The 13,875-nt window shown below is 44.4% G+C and overlaps 1 protein-coding gene across 3 annotated transcripts in view; it reads left to right on the top strand.

Annotated features, from left to right (window-relative positions):
• Positions 1 to 13,875, top strand: part of fn1b (fibronectin 1b) — a 44,486-nt gene that overhangs the window by 5,065 nt on the left and 25,546 nt on the right. For all 3 annotated transcript variants that reach the window (XM_072657031.1, XM_072657030.1, XM_072657032.1), the window contains exons 5-16: positions 44 to 181; positions 3,297 to 3,452; positions 3,545 to 3,748; positions 3,845 to 4,027; positions 4,712 to 4,888; positions 7,646 to 7,798; positions 7,884 to 8,012; positions 8,401 to 8,541; positions 10,767 to 10,879; positions 12,085 to 12,253; positions 13,345 to 13,521; positions 13,611 to 13,739. In XM_072657031.1, coding sequence (XP_072513132.1) covers positions 44 to 181; positions 3,297 to 3,452; positions 3,545 to 3,748; positions 3,845 to 4,027; positions 4,712 to 4,888; positions 7,646 to 7,798; positions 7,884 to 8,012; positions 8,401 to 8,541; positions 10,767 to 10,879; positions 12,085 to 12,253; positions 13,345 to 13,521; positions 13,611 to 13,739 — 1,869 coding nt within the window. The remainder of the gene's footprint in view (positions 1 to 43; positions 182 to 3,296; positions 3,453 to 3,544; positions 3,749 to 3,844; positions 4,028 to 4,711; positions 4,889 to 7,645; positions 7,799 to 7,883; positions 8,013 to 8,400; positions 8,542 to 10,766; positions 10,880 to 12,084; positions 12,254 to 13,344; positions 13,522 to 13,610; positions 13,740 to 13,875) is intronic.

Raw genomic sequence — 13,875 nt, 5'->3', positions numbered from 1 at the left:
TTTCAGCATCACTTTTGTTGACAATATCATATTTCATTTGCAGCTGAGCGTTGCCACGATTCCTCTGTGGGCTCCACATATGTCGTTGGTCAGACCTGGGAGAAGCCTTACCAGGGCTGGATGATTGTGGACTGCACCTGTTTGGGAGAGGGCAACGGACGCATTACCTGCACCTCCAGAAGTAAGTAGGGGTTGAGTGGTTGGGTTGAGAAGTAATCCACACCAGACATGCTTAGGTAGTTTCTGACCCTGTGTGACACTGTTATCTAGGAGCATGGACTAAAGTACAGGTCAGCCGCTAGCTACTCTGTTTTTAGCCAAGCTACATGTTGTCCAACCTGACAGCTTCACAACTGGGTCAACGTTGGAGGCACATTGTTGCTGAAGGTGGTTTTATTGTCTTGGGAGTCGACTTTGCAATTTTTTAAGTGCTGCTTTTGGTTGCTTGTCTCCCTGTTGCTAAGCAACAATAGCATCAGAACTGCTAGAGTACAGCTAGCTAGAGTATAGGCAGAAAGCTCTCCCACAGCCATTTTAGAAGGTCATGTCGCTGGCTAATATAGACTAGACTATAATCGCAGCGTTTTCACTCAATTTTAACATTTGTCTTGATTTGATTTGAGTTATGTCTCAGTTTCTCGATAATTTGATTATATTGTAGTTGTTCTTTCTACTGCAAAAATTGTGTGTATGTAATATTTACTTGTGTGTTTACTTGTCTGTAATTTAATGCAAGAAACATCAGGATGAACTGCTTTCATCTAGTTTCTCGGACTGACGGTGATGCTAACATGCTAACCGTGAGGTAACTTGCTTACTGCTCCAATCTGTTCATTAAGGCGCTGTTCAGAGATTGTGTGTAATATATAACAAGATTTTGACCCGAATAATGAGATATCTAGTATAAAGTGAAGCCCACCTCCTCAGGCGTGAGTTAGCGCTATGCTAACTGGTGAAGCATTAGCTTCTGTTGCTTGTTAGCTACTTTATTTAACCGTTTCGCTGGAGTACAAACCCAAAAAAGCAAAACAAAATGTGTATTTTTGTGTAAATGTAGGCTTGTTTTATGGTTAATTTCTTTTAATGGCACAGACATTTTAGAAGGTCATGCCGGTAGCTAATATTGGCTAGACTATAATAGCTGATAACTTAATAATTTGCCAAAAATAGTAATAAAATAAAAAAAAATGTTTACTTGTTTAACATCCTGCATTTAATTATAGTAATTTAATGTAATATAATGAAACAAAAATATGATCATGAACAGGATGAACTGTTTTCATCTAATCTCTCAGACTAAGAGTGAAGCTAACATGCTAACCGTGAGGTAACTTGCTTACCGCTCCAGTCTGTTGATTAAGGTGTTACTCAGTATAGATAACGGATAACGAGATTTTGTTCTGAATTACGAAAATTACGAGCTGTATAAGGCTAATCCCACCGCCCTCAAGCACGAGTTAGCGCTATGCTAACTGATGAGGTAATAGCGTCTGTTATTTGTTAGCTAGCTACATTATTTAGCCGTGTAGCTCCAGTACAAACCCAAACCATAAAAAAATGTTATACTTTTGTGTAGATGTAGGCTTGTGTTTGTGTTAAATTAGCGCTAATTTGCGTGAAAATGGCGTCAATTCTTTGTTTTTCACTCTTTTTCCTTTGCCATGTTTAGCGGTCCTCGGGTTTTGGCCGCTGACTGTTCAACACTGTCAGCATTTGGAGTTTGGCTTCGGGAAGCTGAGAGAAAGTCGTTCACAGGCTCATAGGTTTAGGCCAGGTTTTACAGTCGCAGTCCAGTGGAACATGTGAGCTCATCCACAGGAATCGGACGGGCCTGTCCTAAACTGGGTTCTTTGGACGTGATTTGGTTGTGGGCTGGCATGGCCTTCTGGACTACGGCTATAAACGTATAAAGCATTTCGGTTTTACGTCGTACGAATGCCATCGTTTTAATGATCACGCTTCAACCTCAGCCAGATTCTTCATATGACCATGTCATTCTTCTGGTGGGCGCACCCTGCTTACATCAGTAGCGTCGAGGCCTGAGAAGGCCTGGAAAGAAAGACAGCGGGCTGCCCAGGCGCTAGCATTGTTAAGTGACATAAGGGAGGAAGCGAGCGTGAACAAACACCATTACGGCCGCTGTAAACTTCCTAGCGCTCTCCAACCGGCCCTGTCTGGAAGGTGTCAGAGCCAACAACAAAAAGAGGCTCTCCTTTTGAGCTTGATGGTGGAGAGAAAAGCAAATGGGCGGCCAAAAAAACGGAGAAACAATGGAGAACAAGCTGTTGTGGAAAGCTACGTCCTGTGTGGAGTGATTTACTTGAAGGCTATGAAGGAAAACAGATGGAGAAAGTAGACCTGGACCTGGAGCATGTTGTGAAGAAGACTTTTTACCTCATGGAACCTTAACTTGGAGCTTCGCAACATAGCATAACATAGCATAGCTTTGTTTTTAGCACTGTAACAAGAAAATAACATTTTTAAAAGAATTATTCCAGGAGTCTGAGAGTCTTACCAGCTAGTGTTGCTGTCCTCCTGGTAGCCAGGTCTTTAGGGTTAGCTTTTAGCCTAGCAACCACCTAGAACCTTCTTGCATCCAGGGCTTGGGTTCCTTTGCTTAGCTATAGTCTGAAGTAGCCAGTTTGCTTTTAAGTTAGCGGATGATTAGCGCATAGTAGAGATGCTAAAAGCTGGTAGGCTACTTGTTGGCCTTGTTTACTAGACTTTAGCTTTCCTGCTCACTGAGTTTGACCTCCTTTTCTGAGGCCACTGTGGAAATGATCAAATATTTACCACAAATGTCCATTGTTATAAGTTTTCTTATAGCAGCTAACAGGCTCTAGTAGTCACCGCTGCCTAGCTAGCGTGCCTAGCGTCATTGATGCGCTTCTGTTGGCTGAAATCACCCACCTGGTTATTCACGTTGCAAGAAATGAATAGAGCATGTGTTAATAAACAACTGAAAAGCAGTTTTTTCCTCAGAAAAGTGCTTTTTAAATGCAAGCTAGCTAGCTTTAGCTGCTACTAGGGGATCGTTTGGCCAAGGCACCTTTCAGCTAGCAGCAGTTAGCTAGCTCAAATTGTGGTTGAGCACCAGAGCTAATAACTACTCCTTGACAAAGAGTAGCTGGGCCACAAGTTAGCTATACGGGTGTTTAGCGGATTGTCTTGCAGTGTTAGCGATTAGCAGAGTTGATGTAATTTAGATTAGTAGTGGTTTAAAGGCGCTACGCTACAGCGGTAGCCTGCTGTTTTCTGGCTGACCGATAATTCCCTTCTATTCCCTGCTCCTTCAGACCGCTGCAATGACCAGGACACCAGGACATCGTACCGCATCGGCGAAACCTGGTCCAAAGTGGACGCTAATGGAAACAGGCTGCAGTGCCTGTGCACGGGGAACGGACGTGGAGAGTGGAAGTGTGAGAGACACTCCTCCACACACACCGCCCTGGGTGAGCCTTCACCTCACCTCTGCAGCGCTAGTCGGTACTGTCGGTCAGCACCGTGGTGTTCTAACGTGGTGGTCTTTTCCGCTTGCGAACAGGTACCGGAACAGGCATGGCTGTGGCGCGGGTCAGACCCGTCACGCACCAGGTGGACATCGTCAACCAACTGGTAGAGGAGGAGGGCTCCTGTCGCACGGCCTCTGGAGTGATCTACTACGACGGCATGAGCTGGGTCCAGACGCAGGGCAGCCAGCAGATGATGTGCACCTGTGTTAACGGAGGGATCCTCTGTGAAGAGTGGGGTGCGTTATTCCAACCCGAAAGGAACTGGGGTCAGTGTGGAGCTTCAGGAGGTTCAGTACACCAATAAATTTTGGGCTTTCTTGACGTGTGTGCAGATGGTCAGTCTCAGGTGTATGGCGGAAACTCCAACGGTCAGCCGTGCGTGTTCCCCTTCACGTTCGGGGGGAAGACGCACTACTCCTGCATCTCCGAAGGCCGCACGGACGGGCAGCTGTGGTGCAGCACCACCTCCGATTACGACGCAGATGGCCAGTACTCGTTCTGTACCCAGAGGAACTGTAAGTACAGCTTTGGCCTACTGCATGTCCAAATATATGTGGACACCCCTTCTAATGAATCCATTCAGCGTGGGCTAGAGGGGTATAAAGCCCCTAGCAGTGGAAGGAACTGTGTTTTATGGAGTTATGATGGTGCTCCATCCAAAACGTTGGGGAGTTAGGGATGACGAGGTGAGGTGGTGATCTTCATCCAACATCTCGACCTCACTTACGACCTTCTCGCTGAATGCAATCAAATTCTCACAGCAATGCTCCTCTAATATCTAGTAGAAAGCTTTAGCCTTCTTCCATGGACAGTAGAGACAGTTACTCTTTGTAATACCTTTGATTTCAGAAGAAACAGTGAAAGAGCAGGTGTCCCAATACTTTTGTCAAAATATTGTATGTGCCTATATGTGCACAAAAGGTAGCACAAACCGTGAAACTGCACTTCTAGAAAGCTGTTTACCTAAAGCCAAGGTTCTTTAAGCTTCTCGAGTCGTATATTACCACTGAAGCACTGTTTAGGGTCAGGGCCCGGCTCAGGCCCTGCTCTTGTAAACGAGCAGATCCTAACGCTCAGCTTCAGCCATGATATGACGTTGGGTTTAGTCTGGCTCGGAGGTGAAGAGATGCATGGAGATGAAAAATTCCTCCTCAGAGCCGTGTGTTTATCCCTGGATTCTTTTCATTGGCTTCCTCCAGTGATGGTGACGACCCGCGGCGGCAACTCCAACGGCGCCATGTGCAAGTTCCCCTTCATCTACAACGGACGCAACTACACGGACTGCACCGCCGACGGCCGCCGCGACGGCATGAAGTGGTGCGGCACCACCACCAACTACGACGATGAGCGGCGGTTCGGCTTCTGCCCCATGGCTGGTGGGTACAAATGCAGTCTTCAAACTGCAGAAATATACAGTATTTCTAAATCTCGTATAATTAATATCTAATATTTCTCATAAATATTTATTTTCTCTCACAAAAATGTTTGATAAATCTTTTGATAAATAAAAAATATTTAAATTTTCTCTCACAAAAATTATACGATTTTTTTTTTAGATTTCAGATACAAATATATATATATATGTAATAGGCAGTATGTATATACATTTTCAGCATATACAAGTATATGTAATATGTATATGTGTATATATAAAAGTCAGTTTTAAGATATATAGAAGTGTGTATATATATATATATATAACAGTCAGTATGTATACACATTTTTATCATATACAAGGATATATATATATAAAAATATTTTTATTTTCTCTCACAAAAATTACAAGATTTTTTCAGATTAGTAGTGAGATTCATTTTCAGATTCAATTTCAGAATAATTAGAAAATTAATCAGATTCATTTGTTTATTAAATTGCATTTATTTCATATTTTATTTCTGCATCTTTTTTCAGCATTTTTGTAGTGAAATTATCCTTTGCTGGCAAATAATTTGCTTATTTTACTTTCTAAATAAGTGGAATGACTAGAAATGTATAAATTAAATAGAAATTTAAGTTAATTGATCTCATAAAATTCTTACAGTCATCTTTTATACTAAAATATTGTTAGTTAAAATACTGTTAGTGCCCCAACATAGCGTTAGCCACATTAGCTACGAGTGTGTTGCTTAAAGCCCCTTGGCCCACACTGCAAAGCAAAGTTAAAGAAATCATCAAGAGTTCATCAAAAAATAGAGTTTTACACACTTTTTCCTAAATTTTCTTAATCTTCCAGAACATATTCGGTGTCTAAAGTTTGCATCTTTAGCTACGAGGCTAATGTTGCTAACATTAAATGAAAGCTAATGGATGCAAATAGCATTTATTGCATGAATTAACTTGTGTTGATGTGTTAGGTGATCTGGAATAGACGTGTTTATGTGGTTTCCGGCGCGGTACGAGACTGCTAAGAATAAAAATTACCTCAGACTTCAAAACTCCAGCCTCACGACTTATAGCCGATTGTTTTTAGCCGCGCTACGCTCTGAGGGCCAAGGCCATGTAGCTCAGGTTTTATATAGAGGACCTCATAGATGCGTTTTTTTTACACAGGTGTTTTAAGCGGTGTTTTAAGCAACGTAAACCTTCCATTCCACCTTAGCTTCCATTACTTGCTAGCTACAAGCTAGCTTTAGCCCCGGCTAAACTCACACCAAACATGGTTTGATTGAAAAACTGCATTTAGGAAGGGAGGAAATCAGGACAAATCAGATTTTTCATTGACGTTTAGCCTAAAATAGTCGAATTCAGGGCTAAAATGCAGCACAGTTTGGGCTGAACTATATATATATACCGCTAAGCTAACATGTGTCTCGCTAGCCCGTGACTCATTCTCCCTCATTCTGAATCTGTTCCAGCAAGTCTGCTTTTATAGACTGTAACGGCTTTTTAATAAGACTGGTCACTCATGAGTGCAGGCCGTTAAACTGGAGGCCCGCAGACGTTCTCACGCCTAGAACCCTAAGGGTCATTAGAAGTGTGGGAGTCTTTACGGGTGCAGATTGATGAGCTCTAATGGGCCTCTGATTTGTGGCTCCGCTGACCAGGGCTGACAGGGTCCAGCCTTAAGGAGCGTGTACTGGACTTGGCTCAGGTCCAGACTTCCAGACTGGGCCAGGGACCGTGTCTGGCTGAGAGTCAGAAAGAAGGGCAATTCTAACACACACATACACACACACACACACACAACCTCACACACACCCTTAACCCTTTCTAATGAGTGCATTCATATGACCCAACATTGTCAGCATATACAAGGATACACATGAGGCAGTATGCATATACAAAGATATATATATATATATATATATATATATATATATATATATATATATATACACACATACATGCTTATATAATAGGCAGTATGCATATACAAAGATATATATATATATATATATATATATATATATATATATATATACACACATACATGCTTATATAATAGGCAGTATGCATATACAAGGATGTATACATATACAGTATATATATATATATATATATATATACACATGCTTATATAATAGGCAGCATGTATATACATTTTCAGCATGTACATGTATATGTATATGTGTATATATAAAAGTAAATTTTACAGCATATACAAAGATATATAGATGTGTGTGTATATATATATAACAGTCAGTATGTATACACATTTACCATTTATCATATACAAGGATAAGTATATATTTATATATGTATATATAAAAGTCAGTACATATAAACTTTTTTAGCAAATAAAAGGCATAGACAATGGGTTTTCAGCATATACAATGATTTATATATAAAGTTTGTTAGTTTTCAGAATATACAAGTATATATATGTGTATATATATATAAAACGTTTTCAGCTTATACATATATATAAGGATTTATATATAAAGCCATATGTATATATGTTTTCAGCATATACAAGGATATATATATGTGTGTATATATAAAGGTTTTACAGCATATACAAAGATATATAGAAGTGTGTATATATATATAACAGTCAGTATGTATACACATTTTATATATGTACACATATATATATATATGTATATAAGCAGTATGATAATACATTTTCTGTATATATAATATTTACATTTTTTTAATGAAAACTCACCTGCTATCTCTCTCTCTCTCTCTAGCTCATGAGGAAATCTGCACAGCTAACGATGTAATGTATCGTCTGGGTGACGAGTGGGACAAGCGCCACGAAACCCTGGGTCACATGATGCGCTGCAAGTGTTTGGGCAATGGGCGCGGCGAGTGGAGCTGCATCGCCTACTCTCAGCTGCGAGGTGTGGCCCCTGCTTTGTGACCCTCATGCACTCCTAATATCTGCTGCAGTTTTGGACCTGATTGCAATATGTTCTCCACCCTCAGACCAGTGCATCGTAGACAGCCAGACATATGAGGTGAACCAGACCTTCGACAAGCGCCACACCGAGGGCTACATGATGAACTGCACATGCTTCGGCCAGGGCCGCGGCCGCTGGAAATGCGACGCCATCGGTAAGCCGGCAGTTTCGTTTTTTACTTTCTTTTCCGCCCCCTCGTCTCTGGAGACTCGCTCAAAGATCCCCAGAAGTTCAAAAAGTGACTTCAGCTGTTCTTGCAGTAACTGCTCCAGTTTCCTGTAATTCAGCTGAGAGTGGCCTGAGTGAACAATGGGGTTTGGCTTTTATTGAGCCAGTGCTGTATAGGTCATACGAGCGAGACTTGTGAAGACGGAGCCTCCTTGACTTTGCCAATGTAGCACCTCCTTGCACTCCAAACCACTTAAATCCCCCTTCAAAGGAAAGCCTGCCGTCACTCTAAATAGCAGATGTTTCCTATGCAGCCGCTCGAGAGCGAGAGGACGTTTTGCACTTTGCTTACATAAATATTTCTCTTGCCTCAGATCAGTGCCAGGAACCCGAGTCCAAGGCGTTTTACCAGATCGGAGAAACCTGGGACAAGGTCATCCAAGGCATCCGGTACCGCTGCTACTGCCACGGGAACGGCATCGGCGAACTGGCCTGCGAGCCCCTGCAGTCCACAGGTATGTTCTGCACTACAAAGTACAGGAGCTACGGCCTCAGGCAAGGCTAGGCAAGAATCCCGAGCCATGCCGCTTTGCCATCGGTGGCCGGAGTCTGAGAGAACCGGCCGTGCTCTCTCCGGGTGGGTAGATGGCACTCGCTCCCCTCATCGCTCTTAAGAGATGTTGGCCAGCACAGGCGGCTGTTAGCTGGTGTGATGGAGCTGGGGAACCTTAATTACCTAGACTAGAGTTCCTCACTCTTATGACCCCACCAGTTTGCACTGGTTCCCATGTATTTGCCTGCCAGTAGCATTAGTTCATTGTCTGCTTGCTAGCTGGTAATTAGGCACCTAGTCAGCAGACCTAGGTCTGTGGCCTGTGACGGTCAGATTAGATACCATAATGGAACTACGTCAGACCTGAGTTCAGCTTATACTTTGGGCCAGGTTCAGGGCCTTTAAAAGTAGCAGCAGCAAAGATCCAGACTGAAGTTTAGAAGATTGATCCACTTATGAGCACCTATAATCTTTGATGACTCTTGCAAAGCTTGGTTAGGTACCTAGGTTGGAACCTTATTTCTTGGGTTCCTTAATGGAGCAAATGCTGTTGACAGGCTGAAAAGTCCCAGAATCGCTTGGAACTGCTTGGAGTTTGGACCTCACTTCATGCTGCTGCTGCACTATCGACACTGTTGACACACCAGCTGCTGTCCCACTCCTCTGCTCTTCTCTAATCATTAATCAGTGTGTGCTTTCACCCCAGTTCCTCAGCTGGGTCACTAACAGAGGTGCGTCCACTTTGATATTCAGCAGTTTGACCATCTTCCTGTGGTGTTGCTGGTGTTGAGGCGTTGGTGTTGAGAGCCAAATGGACCTGGGTGTGTGCCTCCACACCTTTACGCCCTTCCTCTGAGATGTCTGAGATTTGGTAGAGTGGTGTGGTCCCTGTTGGTGTGGTTCCATTCCCACTTTCGGCATTAAGCTGACGCCCTTATCCAGAGCGTCTCACGAGGTTACCCGCATCACAGAGGTGGGCCGGTGTAGGCCCGAGGGACTCTTATTGGTGTAGCGCCACCACTAACTACCCATCCACACTTCCTGACCCTACATGATCTTTATAAAAACACACCATCATCATCAGGTGTCCTGAAGTTTGTGGACACCTCTTCTTTTAAGGTGCCCTTCCCCATGGTCAGGATGGGTTCGAGAAATATAATGTCCCCCAGTACCCTTGCTTTTTTTTTTTTTTCCACAAACTTGTGTCATTTCGGCTGTGCGTGCTTCTACAGTTCTACACGTCCAGTAATCTGTAGATTACTCAGTTACCGTTTCGATCAATGGTAAGAGCCCTACCTACAGTAAGGAGCCGGTGGTGATGTTGTAAGGGATTCCCAGCAGGCAGCGGATGACCTCTGTCAGTCTGCCGGAGCCTATCTTGCTGGCTTTAACGCTAATCAATAGTAACTGGCCGGCTTTAGCGTTTGCCCTCCTTCATATTGAGACAGCGGTTAATGTGTTCAGGGACTGTCAATAAACTGACTGCGCTTGTTCCAGAACGTGATTCGACCATCTGCGAGCGATTAGGTGCCTTTTTCGCAGAATGAGGACACTCTGAACATGTGCTTTTGGGTTGACCTACATCTGCTAGAACCCAAAATAACCCTAATCCCGCAGGGCCCTTGTGTCTGGACAGGTGCGAAATCGACGTTGTGTAATTTTGAGGACTTTTTAGGCCTCCTGAGGTTGTCTCATTTCACGGGCTGCAGTCTAAAGAATTCTTTGAATTGACATCTGTCATCTGTTGAGGAAGTGATGTGCCCATATGGGAATGATTACCGGGGTGCATTACCTATTCAGTGAGCGGTTCTGGTACTACTGCATCGAAAGCCCAGACATTATTTCGTCAAACCATTATCCCAGGCAGGAGGGATGCTGTCGTCCTCTCCTCAGAGCTGTCCCTGTATATCAGTTCGGGCTGTTCTCTTGTTATTATGAATCTGAAGCTACATCTGGCTTCGGGTTGTCAGTCCTGCTTTTGATGCTTTTCTCTCCCGGGCCTTTAATCCAGTCCACCTGCGTTGGACGTTTGGACGTTGTCTTGCGTTTCGCAAGTCTTAGTTGAAGTCATAGCGGAAGCTTGAACACAGACGTGTTTGTCACTGCTGGGCGAAGAACCAGAAAAGTCCAGCTGCGGTTCAATAATCTGCAATAATCTTATTGTTTTTTTATGACCTCGCCCCTCAGTTCCGGTCCGGGTGATCATCACTGAGACTGGAAGCGAGCCCAACTCCCACCCCATCCAGTGGAATCCACCTTCAAGCGCCCATATCACCGAGTACATCCTCAAGTGGAGAGTGGTACGTCTGCTTTTTGGCACTTTTTGGATTGCGGGGTTCCTCAAGGGTCTACATTTGGGCCACTGTAGTTCTGTTATTTTGTACAATTTGAGGGTGTTAGCAGCTTAGTTATGCATTTATATAAGTTTACTGATGTTACTGACTTGTGTCAGAGGGTGTTTGTAAATGTTGATATTCAAGAGTTTACTGGGTTGTTTATTATAAGAATAATAATAATAATAATAAAAGGTTAAATACCCTCACATTCAGACCCATAAACCCATAGACCTGGATTAACGTACAGATGAAACCCAGAGCCTCTACAGTGTGGAGAAGGAAAGGAAGGGCTGATATGATCTGAAGCATATCTCACTATCATCTGTCAAACATGGTGGAGGCACTGCTGTAGCATGGGGATAACACCTGGCTCATTGATGATGTCCTGCTGATAGAAGTAGGGGGGCAATTTGGAAGCATGTAGGGCCCAGTTTCTGCTCAGGTTCAGTCAGCTGATGGCACAGTACAGTACAGAGGTCCAGAATATTCCCCTGACCAGGAGTTTTCACTGAAGCTGCCACCTCAAAGGCCTGGTCTGGATTTCAATGGATGATGTTTGAGCCTGTGACAACGGCGGGAGTGTGCAAAAATGAGGCTGTAATTCCTAATTGGCTGATGCCTTTCAATCCCTTTGAGGTGGTTTACCGAGACAACATTAGCTTGCTCCCCGTGACACTGTCCAAATACTTATGGACAAGACGGGCCAAGAACGAGCGTTCCTTACACGGGACAGCAAACAGTTAGCTGATGTTTGCGCAAAGGTAGAAGTACAGGACGGGCCGAAATTTCGCCACGTTCAAACAAGCCCCCGTCCTTGGACTTCACACATGCTCTCCGCTAGGTTGCGAGGCAGTCGAGGCAGTCGGCCTCCCCAAGTTTGCTTGTTTATGCAAACAGTCTGACTTTAATGAGAGGCGCTGCCTGTTCAGCAGTGAAGGAAGTGTCCGGTGTTTACACGAGCCCACACCTTCACTTCTGACGGCCTAAAAGCTTAAATCGGGGGTCAGCTCTCGGCAATTAGTCCTGAGCCGTGACCAGTGCAGGATCCACACCCTGCCGGGGGGGGGGGGTGGGTTCGGGTTCCGACAGTGCTGGAGCACAGTCTGTTGATTTTGACTGGACTCGCTGTTTTTCACTCAGGCTGCTTCCTTTTCTTGTCCCTCTTCCAGAAAAACACAAGAACGCCATGGAAACAGGCCGTCATTCCAGGCCACATCAACTTCCACACCATTTCAGGGCTGAAGGCCGGTCTGACCTACGAAGGCCAGCTCGTTTCCATCCTCCGTTCCGGTCGCCGAGAGATCACCAGATTCGACTTCACCACCTCTTACGGCTCCTGTACGAGGACTTTTACCTTCTCGTCTCTGTCCCTTTGTTCTCGTCTTTTTCTAGTCTCGTCTCTTATCGTCTCTCTACCTTTTATCTCTTCTTGTCTCTTTTCTTCTTCTCATTCTTAGTCTGTTCTTGTCTCCTCCTGCCTCGTCTCATCTCATTTCGTTTCCTTTACTCTCTTTTCTCTTATCTCGTCTCCTCTTCTTGTCTCCTCTCTTATAATTTTTTCTTGTCTCGTTTCCTTTTCTCGCTCCAAGTCTCTTCTCTTCTTGTCTCTTAGCTTCTCCTCTTTCATCTCTCACCTCTGTCCCTTTGTTCTCGTCTTTTTCTAGTTTCTTCTCGTCTCTTTTTTTCAACTCATGTCTTCTCTTCTTTTTTCGTCTCTGTTCCTTTCATCTCATCCTTTTCTAGTCTCGTCTCTTCTTGTCTCCTCTTGACTCGTCTAATTTCATCTCCTTTACTCTTTTCTCTCGTCTTATCTCGTCTCCTCTTCTTGTCTCCTCTCTTCTCATTTCTTCTTGTCTTGTTTCTTCTTCTCGCTCCAAGTCTCTTCTCTTCTCGTCTCGTCTCTTAGCTTCTCCTCTTTCATATCTTGTCTCTGTTCCTTTCTTTTCAATCTCCTTTCCTTGTGTCTCTTCTCCTCTCTTCTTGTCTCTTTTCTTCCTGTCTCTTTTTGTCTCCTCTCCTCTCGTCTCTTTTCTTCTCTCTTCTCCACTTCTCCTGTCTTGTCTTCTTTTCTATTCTTGTCACTTCTCGCCATTTCCAAGTCTGTCCTCCTTTTGTCTCTTCTCGTCTCCTTTTCTCGTCTCATCTTGTCTCTTTTCTTTTTGTTTCTTCTTGTCTCTCGTCCCTCCTCTTTTTTTCTTCTCATTTAGTCTCATCTCGTCTCTTCTCCCTGTGTCTCCCTCTCTTGTCTTCCTGTGTCTTTTCTCCTACTTCCTTCTCTTCTCTTTTCTCCTCATTACTTCTTGTTTCTCCTCCTCTCTCCTCTTGTCTCGTCACTTCTCGTTTTTAGTAACTCCTCCTCCTGGGTGATGTGATTCTGAGTGATCTGTGATTCTGAATGGAGCTTCTCTTCCTCGTTCCTCCACCTCTAGTGATTCCGACTGAAGGCATAACCACTCAGCCTCCCCCGGTGGTGGACACCTCAGAGTCCATCACTGAAATCACCTCCAGCAGTTTCGTCATCTCCTGGGTTTCTGCCTCAGACACCATTTCCGGTTTCCGAGTGGAGTACGAGCTCTCTGAGGAAGGAGCCAAACCCAAAGTGATCGGTGAGTGCTGCTTACAGACAGCTGCAGTCTTTCAGACGCATCCCGTCACCGCAGATAATGACCATAACAACCCCCTGTGTGTGATGCAGACCTCCCGCGCACCGCCACATCGGTCAACATCGAGAACCTCCTGCCCGGCCGTCGATACAACGTGCAGGTGTTCGAAGTCCGGCCAGAGGGAGACGTCACTCCCATCCTGTCCACCACGCAGACCACCGGTGAGTACGAGCACATTTACTCACAGGTATGGGCATGTAGTGCACCTAAACCTGTCAGCCAAAACATTATGACTGTCTCGGGTCCGAGTCAGAGCATCTCCGAAGCACTTGGAGGAACGTCAGCATATTAGGTTCG

The sequence above is a fragment of the Salminus brasiliensis genome, chromosome 15, assembly GCF_030463535.1.
Source record: "Salminus brasiliensis chromosome 15, fSalBra1.hap2, whole genome shotgun sequence".
In the NCBI taxonomy this organism is placed as follows: Eukaryota; Metazoa; Chordata; class Actinopteri; order Characiformes; family Bryconidae; genus Salminus; species Salminus brasiliensis.
The sequence above is the reverse complement of the archived record's forward strand: the minus strand, read 5'-3'. Positions and strand labels throughout refer to the sequence as shown.